At 41.4% G+C, this 9,526-nt stretch overlaps 1 protein-coding gene across 1 annotated transcript in view; it reads right to left on the bottom strand.

Annotated features, from left to right (window-relative positions):
* Window positions 1-9,526, bottom strand: part of LOC123512312 — a 55,341-nt gene that overhangs the window by 9,502 nt on the left and 36,313 nt on the right. The window contains 13 exon segments of the mRNA XM_045268649.1: window positions 40-234; window positions 789-931; window positions 1,290-1,494; window positions 1,740-1,955; window positions 3,688-3,853; window positions 4,000-4,115; window positions 4,619-4,741; window positions 5,190-5,393; window positions 5,621-5,776; window positions 5,939-6,039; window positions 6,720-6,923; window positions 7,423-7,612; window positions 8,638-8,774. Coding sequence (XP_045124584.1) covers window positions 40-234; window positions 789-931; window positions 1,290-1,494; window positions 1,740-1,955; window positions 3,688-3,853; window positions 4,000-4,115; window positions 4,619-4,741; window positions 5,190-5,393; window positions 5,621-5,776; window positions 5,939-6,039; window positions 6,720-6,923; window positions 7,423-7,612; window positions 8,638-8,774 — 2,156 coding nt within the window.

The raw sequence follows: 9,526 nt of genomic DNA, 5'->3' as shown, positions 1-9,526 counted from the left end.
TGGATGTAACTTTATACCTCAAGAAATGAGCGTGTGTACCTTGATGGGCTGGGTGAAGAGGATGGAGGAGAAGATTGAGGAGAGGAGCGCTGTCAGCCACTTGGTCGCCTTGTCGTTGCCGAACTGCACGCCGTAAGCCCAGAGGAAGAAGACAGCCACGGAGATGCTGATGACACACAGGGTCCAGGCCACCAGCACACACCACCACGGCAGCGACAACTTCTTCCGTCGTTTCTGAAGTGATGGACCGCTTCACTGATTCACTCTTTATGATAATTGCCCGTTTTAAGACTTTCTCTCACCACGACTATTTTCAAATGCTATAGATCTGATTAGACGGCTTCCCAATAGTGTTTTTTCCCGGTGATAAAGTAGATAGGTTGTTCATGTGACAGTAGATCCGTAAAAAAAACCTTAAGAGACAGTGTAACTTCGACTAGAGCCTTTTAAAAGTAGTCGAGGTGCAGAGCAGATGTGTTCTAGAATACGGTTCAGTGACGTCTTTATTTAATTTATCTATTTATTTATCTAATTTACTTATTGTTTGTTTGATCACAATAGGTGGAATTAAAGTTAAAGAAAACTTCAGATGCTAAAACACTTAATTACAGCAAGAACAAAAACAAGGAAAAGAAACACTTCGAAAATAATCAAGTAATGAGTAGAAAAACCCAATATACCCACAACCATCAACTCAAAACATTAAAAAACACGAAAACAAAACTAAAAACAAAACAGCCAATATTACAAATAACCTACACGTCAACCCTTATTATTTATTATTTTACCTGTCCCATTTTCGACCCGCCGCTGACTGCATCCCATCCCTTCCTCCCGGCGCCGCTCCTCGGGTGTCTGAAGGGAGCCACTCGGGGAGCCGTGGGTGCTGTGAGCTTATTGGTGCGCCTCCTCTCACTGCTCTGGAACTGCCCTGAAGGAATAGGAATGTTGCAGAGAGAGAGAGAGAGAGAGAGAGAGATTCGTATTCTGAAACACTTTATCGCCTTTCTCTCTCTCTCTCTCTCTCTCTCTCTCTCTCTCTCTCTCTCTCTCTCTCTCTTCAAAGGCCACAAAGGTAATAAGCTTGATTCTGAAGTGCTTTTTTTTCATTAATTATGTAGAAATCATGATAATATGTCCTCAGAGTCATAGAAAAAAACATAAAAATCAACTAGAAGCTATTTAAATGTAGTGGTGGTGAGGTGTTTGAGAGAGAGAGAGAGAGAGAGAGAGAGAGAGAGAGAGTGTGTGTGTGTGTATGTGTGAGTGGTTACGCGTCGCCCACTAGCCTGTATGCGACGCGCTTTGCTTCCTGAGTGCTTCCTTCAGTCTGGATTCCTTTGGTTTTCTCGGTCGGGACTTCCTGAAGAAGAACACGATGCAGAAGGAGGGAGGAAACACGACGAGGTTACTGATGAAGCCAATACCGAGGGCTTGAGGGGACACGCTGACAGGACCAAGACGCAGACCACCGCTGCCTGGCTCGTCCGGCATCTAGATCAACAGGAGGGTGGTTGATTTAGTGATAGACTCATTTAAAGTACCACTACAGTGAGGTCATATGGCGCCACTAGCTGCAGACTAATGAAGGGAAGTTTAAAAGAATGGCAATACAGGATATTTACTTTTATGAATAGAAGGGTGATTACATTGTCTGTATGTGGTTCATTGTAAGAAAGGAATAATTAACCCGTGTGCTAGCTGACCCCTTTAGATATCATACAGTTTATTTTCTCCACCTTCTCATAGAACATAGCGTTGGCCAGCATGGAGAGGTAGAGTAGAGACATGCAGGCAGACAGCCGCTGGATCCGTGTGAAGCGAGACCGAGGTGACCGAAGGAAGATGCTGAACCAGAGGTGGTCGTCGGCAAAGTTCTTCTGCACCGTCTTGCCAAACACGTGGGAGTAGTCCTTCAGCTGGTGCTCCCCCGCCACGGCCACCAAGCGGTCCACCTGTGCACGTGTGTGGTAGGTGAAGTTGGTTGCCTTGTGTATGGTATTTTGTTAATTAAGGTAAGTCAGGTTGGTTTATTTCTAGTTTTTAATTGCTAGTTTTGTTGGGCATTGCTACTGCATTTACCACGCTGAAGAGTGATCATGGCCCGTTGTTGGTATCGACGACAAAAATAAGAATTGCTTGGAAAACGACACACGCACACACAGACACATGAACACCCACTCACCTACCCATCCGAGTACACACACACACACACACACACATACCGCGAAGTGTAGTGGTTAACACACGGCTCACAGCCGAGAGGGCCTGGGTTCGAGTCCCAGGCGCGGCGAGGCAAATGGACGAGCCACTTAATGTGTAGCCCCTGTTCACCTAGCCCAGGTACCTAGCCGTAAATAGGACGGGATGTAACTCGAGGGATTATGGCCTTGCTTTCTCGGTGCGTTGAGTGTGGTGTGCTCTCAGTCCTACGCAAAGATTGGTCTATGAGCTCTGAGCTCGCATTGTAATGGGGAAGGCTGGCTGAGTGACCAGTAGACGACCGTGGTGAATACACGCACAAAAGCTACAAAACGTAATATAGTGGCAATATATTAATTGTTAAAATATCTATTCGTTACGTGTGAAAGCTAACCGATTAAAGCCGAAAGTATTTCTTCATCGAAAATAGCAAAATCTGGCGGTAAAAGTAAGGTGCGGAAAGAAAGGCTGTGTCCGAAGGTTTGCATTCTGAGATGACAATTCAAAATAACAAAACCCTAATCGAATGAATTTAATATTATGGCTAGCTCATATTACCGATATCCTGAAAAATTATATTTTGCGTATATCAGGACATCTAGCCACGTCTATATATTTATGTTCCTTTTTATTAGGTATGCGTCTATATATTCGAACAATGAGACACCTGCCGGCCTCGTGTCAACACGCGTGCTGCATGAAAGTGATGTCCCCGCCAAGAACACTGCAGAATGGTGTAGCCTGAAGAACTTTTACCACGTCAGCTTTATGAGGAAAGGAAGGCCACTGGATAAGGTAAGTTTTTGTCTCTCGTCAGCTCTGGAGGGTAGGTGGAAGAAATTGTGGTGCTTGGAAGACAACGGTGAGTTGTGGCCATCTTCCTGTGAACCAAGGGTCTTACATGTCCCGTGCTGTGAATCCAAGGTAGGCGGCGGTGTTCGGTGGTACTCCCAGGAAAAGACCTTTGCAACACGATTGAATGTTATTTCAGGAGCAGGTGAGCTGTATTTCATGGTTGGTAGTTCGGTCAGTGTTTCGGGCTGTATCTCGACACTTGTTGAGCTGCTGGGTATTCCTCAGGGTGGCGTCCTCGGTCCTGTGTTATTCATTATTCTCATGGACAAAATTGCACGCTGGCTATTTCCACAAGGGTTTCAGGTCATCCTTTATTTATTTGTTTGTTTATTTATTTATTTATTTATTTATTTATTTATTTATTTATTTATTTATTTATTTATTCTTCTTATTTTTTTTTTATTTATTATGCAAGGGAAAACTGGCCAAAGATAACAGTAAGAGCTAAGAAAAAAAGGCCCATTGAGTTACCAGTCCCTGTGCAGGTCAGAGAGAGTGCTGACTTCTTCCTACAATGCAACTCCCCCCTATTCTCAGTCTAGCCCTCCAGCAACTGTCATCTCTATCTCCATGAGTGCAGTTGGGCCTCAGGAAACTAAAACTACCCCAACTGTTGCCTCCCCAGCTCACCTGTCCGTCACCTTCCTCCACCGCCAGCCACTCATTGTTGATGAACTGGAACTCCTCGCCATTCTGGACGTCACGCACCACCATGTAGGAGAAGAACCATGAGGCTTCCTTCCCCTTGCCGCTGTTGTCGTGCCAGATGCGGAGGTACTGCAGTGGGCCGAGGGGTCTTGCATATGGAAATGGAAAGCCTAATGAGTTAAGCTTACTGATATATATTTTTTTATTTTATTTGAATGAAGGGCGGTTGTATAAATAACCATAGCTTACTGATTTCAGGATATGCATTATGATAGGATTTACCACAGGACTCACTTCTCTGTTGCCATGACAAAGTGGTCTGTGCCACCTCGCTTCAGTAATGGACGTTTCTCATCATTGAGGGTCCTGACGTCTGTCTCGTCCCAGTCACCCACCATCAGGAACTGAACCTGCGTAGTGCAACAAAGACACTTGCTTTATTACTTTTGTGCTTGTATGTGATTTTTACTATTGCACTACTGATTTGTTCTTGTTCTCATGCAGCATTATTAGCATGGCAAAGTTGTAATCAACAGTTAATTGATTTACTAAACACACTTCCATTATTCCATGTGTTTAAGCATTGGCTATGTTGACAGACTTACAAAACCAGAAAATTGAAAGCTTTCTTTCAAAAAGATTTAGGGGATTTCAAACTGCAACATACATGAAGGTCCTGACTAGATGGTTTGGATTTTATTGCAATACAATACATTTTGATATTTAGAAAAATACCAGACAAAACAAGAGTAAGAAAGGCATGATATACAACTGCTATTGGTTGAAGGAACACAGAAATGAGTGCAGCAGTTTAATTCTTGGCTTTGACTGTCCATTATCGCTAGCCTTCATTTTATCAACCAAAATTTTTACTGCATTGCTCTCCATGATTCTCAAGTGAAGTGTTGCCAACCTTTGATTTGGTGCCAGAGTTTGGTACTTGGCCTGTGTGGACAATGAGGACGTAAAGGTAGTGATCATTGGGGTTGTTGTCAGTCAGAGGTGTGGCTCCAATCTTCTCCATGTCCTTCTTGTCCTACAGAGGAGATTAGGATATTAGAGAGAGAGAGAGAGAGAGAGAGAGAGAGAGAGAGAGAGAGAGATATGTAGTGGAAGAAGAAGGGTGAAATGAAGGAACATAGGAAAGAATGAAGGAAGATTTGTTAGAAAGAAGGATGGTAAGAAGGGAGAGAAAAATGAAAGGGAGGGAAGGGAAGGGAAGAAAGGAAGGAAGGCAGTAAGGATAAAAGGTGGACAATTTTTAGAGAGAGAGAGAGAGAGAGAGAGAGAGAGAGAGAGAGAGAGAGAGAGAGAGAGATTCAGTCAGTTGATACTCTTATCCTATATAACTTGCTCATGATATAGAAGTTAGCAATGAATGTTTAAAGTAACAATATTTAAACCTTTACTGTCGTAGTACAGCTGACACAGTTACTGACATTGAAGTGAGCTTATTAATCATCTAGGAAATATAATCCACTCACCATTATCCTGGCATACACAAGTCCAATGAAGTAGAGGCCAAGGGTGATGATGAGAGTTAGGTAAATAGTCAGGTTGTCCACAAATCCAGCATTGGCAAACACATAAGAGAAGTCGATGGTGTTTGGTGTGACGAAGAAACCCGAGCCAAAGGAGGTGAGGTGGTTGCAAGCACAGACAGTGATGGAAGTGTTGGCAGCCTTGACCTGTGGGATAGAGGGAGTTCACAGGCCTTTTCCTTAGTGTTTAGGTGAAATATGAGCTACCATAACTGAAAAAAATATAGAAAATAGACTGTCCCACTATTAACCAATGCTAATCTATTTCAATCTTGTTTCTTGAATGCATAGAAGAAATACATACAGGTGGTATATGTATTAATTTTGTACATCTGTTTTGCATGTGTAGTGATTAACAAGCATTTTCCACCTACCGTGCATCCGTCACTGCTCCAGGTCAGTCTCTCATTGTCAAAGAAGAGGCAGGAGGAGACAAAGGTGCTGAAGTAGTATGGTGAGCTGAAGTTTGTATGATAGCTAAGGAGGTAGGTGTCTGGGGGTGGGTCCTCAAAGCAGGGGTGTTCTTGGGGCTGTAAGGAAATAACATCTCTCAGCACATTTTGTTGAAGCCATTGAGAAGATTTATATATTGAAATATAATGGGGCCCATATGATACTTTTATCCAGGCAGCCAGACAGCAAGAAATATGAATGAAGGCATGGATAAAGAATGAAATCAAAAGGTGACTCACTACTGCAAGTGTGCGATTGTAGCGTCCAATTCCGAAAGTGTAGGTTCCAGTAATGTCCCCAATGACGTCTGAGTCGAGGAACAATTCATAGAAGCCGGTGTCTGGGGAGAGGAACATCAGGCATCACTTAAATGTTGTAACTTGAGGCCAGCATTTGTTTGAATTCACTTGGCTGTTCATGCAGACTTTACCAGTATTTTATGAGTTACATGCTCATATTTATTATATAACAAAGAAATGAAAGATCCTGCTAAAGATTAAAGAAGTTGCATTACAGAATTGTTAAGACTTAAGTGTATAGTTCTTCACAGATTCAGCATCTCAGGTTATACAGTACAGCTATCTCCATAACCTTTATTTAACATATATAAGTTCCTTCCTGATTAGTTTCTACCATGAACACACTACTAGTGAAATAGTTCTATATTCAATAAATTACACTGGTAAATCATCAGAGTTTATCATTGGCAGAAATAATTTGAGGTGACGTTTCCATGGAGGAAGAATCTTGAATATACATGGACACCATATAAGATCAAGTTAGTACTCTCATTCATCCCTTTATTTTGTTAACTCTAGAACTCTCTGCTTACGTCTGTATTTCCATCTTCCTATGCCCTGAATTAATTTAAGAGGGAGGCTTCAAGATATTTATCCAATTCTTTTTGTCTAACTCCCTCAGACCTGCTCAGGGATTGGCATATAAGTGGGTCTTTTTGCTTAATAATTTTTGTTGTCTTTGCACAGATTTTCCCTCTTATATGAAAAAAAAATTGTTTACGTGAGTGGTAGGTGAGGTTGTTGAGATAAACCAGGTTGTCGGCATACTCAAAGGAGTCATTCATCATGGAAGAGGACCAGGCCAGCACCCAGTCCTCGCCCTCTGTCTCATTCTGAGGCCGTACCAGCACCGTCACGGCCACTCTGGGGGCAGGTACGTGCAGGTTGTGGAGACTCAGGGCCATTCTGGAGGACACTTGTGGCTCTGGGGATGAGATTATGTTGTGTAACTATGTAGAATTTAGAGTCTTTGAAGTAGTACTGTAAAACCAAGCAGCACTGTGACAGTAAAAAGTTACAGCTCTTGATACAATAGTTGGTACTTGATTGAAAGGGCATGAATAGCTGGTATATGCATGCAAGGTTTGTGTTGTATGAAGAATATAGGAAGGCAGTAAGGAAGTATGGGGATATATGAAATGGATAAAGAGAACAGACAAAGTGTATAAGGATTTAGAATAGATGAAGAGACAATTAAGAAAATGTGTGTAGACTTGAAATGAACAAACTTATGATATTTGGAAAATTAGCAAACTCATTAGGGAAAATTAAAACTTATAATTCCTGTAAAATGAAGACTTATTATGGTATCTGAAAAATTAAAAAACATCTGAAAAATTAACAAACTTACTCTGATATCAGGTACATGTACTTTGCATTTCCGTAACTTTACCAACACACTAACTAATTAACAGTGTCCTTACCTACAAGTGTTGGCTCAACAGATGCCTCCTCGGAGCGGGGGATGTACATGATGAAGTCCTCTAGGGAGTTGTTGACAGGGATTGGGTTGGAGTCAGCATCCACCAGGGAGAGCTGCACAGTGGCCGAGTTGTTGCTCAGCTGCTCCCGTCCCCCGCCATAGCCATGCACTGCTCCCTTCCACTTGGTCATCTGGCGGGTTTCATAGGAAGTGAGTTCTGTTACTAATCTTGCAAAATATTAGTGTTTTTTCCGTCTCTGATCAAGTTTTTTATGTGAAGTAAGATCGTAGTGTGTAGACATGTGTCCATGTATTTGATTAATTATTTCTAGTTTTATATGATCATCATTTGTTAGTTGTTCCGCAATATGGAATAAGTGATACGTTACATAAAAGAAACGAATAAAGTAAAAGTAAGAAGTAAAAGTGAAAAATAAAAGTAAAAAAAATAAAGAAAAAAAAATCTTCCTCTAAAGGCCATGACCTGCTACAGCAGGGACTGTCAGCCTGGGGTACGCATACCCGTGTTGGTACGTGAAAGGAATCTTGGGGATACGTGTCAGGTTTCTCAAAATGCTTCAGCTCTGAATTACTGCAAACCTGTTTATAGTATTCAAAGTGGCCTAAAGGTGCTAGGATAGATGTGTCCTCCACTAGAACCAGGACACATTAACAAAGTTGATATGGAAACTCTTGGAGTTATGTCACTTTAGAGAAAGCTCTCTTGAATAACAGTTGCCTTACAATCTTGCAAACCTATAACATCTAATTCTGATATATCATTTTTATATGTTATTCACACACACAGTGACTTACCTTGTTACCTCTTACTAGTCACAAACTGCAACTAGCTGCAAGCAGCACTAGTTCACTGTCACAATGATCGAAAACTGTCTGATATAGTTTAATTTTGGTAAATGTATTGCAGGCTAGTCACATTGTGTTTTCCTGTGAAGTACGAGTTCTTATTGACACTACCTCATAGTGACATACTCATATTAATTGAAAATTTTGTCTACTCCACATATATAACACAATTTAAACTTAATATACTAAGTCAATAAACTATGCATTTATTTTTATCCTTCCTGATGCTGCATTGTGGCTAAGGGGTATGTGACCAATACTGAAAGACTTCAAGGGGTACATAAGATTAAAAAGGTTGAAAACCCCTGTGCTACAGCATTAGTGTTCTCCCCTGTGCTGTAATGCTCACCTGCACTCCTATGGTGACTGTCCTGTTGGTGAGGCAGTCATCAGGCTCACCCAGCACAGCACAGTAGCTTGGGAACACATACAGAGCACCTCCCACCTCCACAGACCGTCCTTTCAGCTCATTTGCATCAAAGAAACCTAGAGAGAGAGAGAGAGAGATAGGTTGATTGATTTTATTATGCTGTTTATCTTTTGTACTTTCTCTGAGACTAGTTGTGCTCAAATAATCTTGCTTATTGGTGCTTTAAAGGTACATTTTGGAGTCTGATGGTGTTAAAACCCTGCATGCAGTCAGTGTAGTTCAGGGTTTCCATAAAGCACAAATTTATGCAACACATTCCTACATAGGAAAATAGACAACACACTTTGGTGATGGTCATGGCACACACTTTTAGAATCACTGGCCCAGACTTTTTTTTTTTTTTTTTTTTTTTTTTTTTTTTATCCCATGTATAAAATTTATGGGCTAAAGGGGGTACTTTTTGTGGTACCTCCTATCTCAAAGCCCACCCGCTAGGAAACCGTTGCCCCGAGTGAAGAAGCCCAATCTACAGTCGGACCGTGGACAGGATTCGAACCCATGCGCTTGGAGACCCCTCAGATCCCAAAGCACGCATGGTTCCACTGCACCACGGCAGCGACTTGTTAAGTATTTGTCATGTTGTATTAATATAATAATCTTCCCTAATTATTAACCATTCTTAGATCTTTCTTTACAATTGTTTTTTAAAGCATTACGCTGGCTAGCTAAGAACTGCTACGTTTTTAAAAGAAAAATTTCAGATTTTTGTTAAGATTTCAGTGTTTCTAGCGCTATGATTTATTGTAAGTCTCAATAAAAGGTAGAACATGAATTTGTTACCTCTTATACATTGTGAAACTTAAGATAT

The sequence above is a fragment of the Portunus trituberculatus genome, chromosome 33 (genome assembly GCF_017591435.1).
Source record: "Portunus trituberculatus isolate SZX2019 chromosome 33, ASM1759143v1, whole genome shotgun sequence".
Classification (NCBI taxonomy): Eukaryota; Metazoa; Arthropoda; class Malacostraca; order Decapoda; family Portunidae; genus Portunus; species Portunus trituberculatus.
Note: the sequence above shows the minus strand (reverse complement) of the source record. Positions and strands in the feature narration are given on the sequence as shown.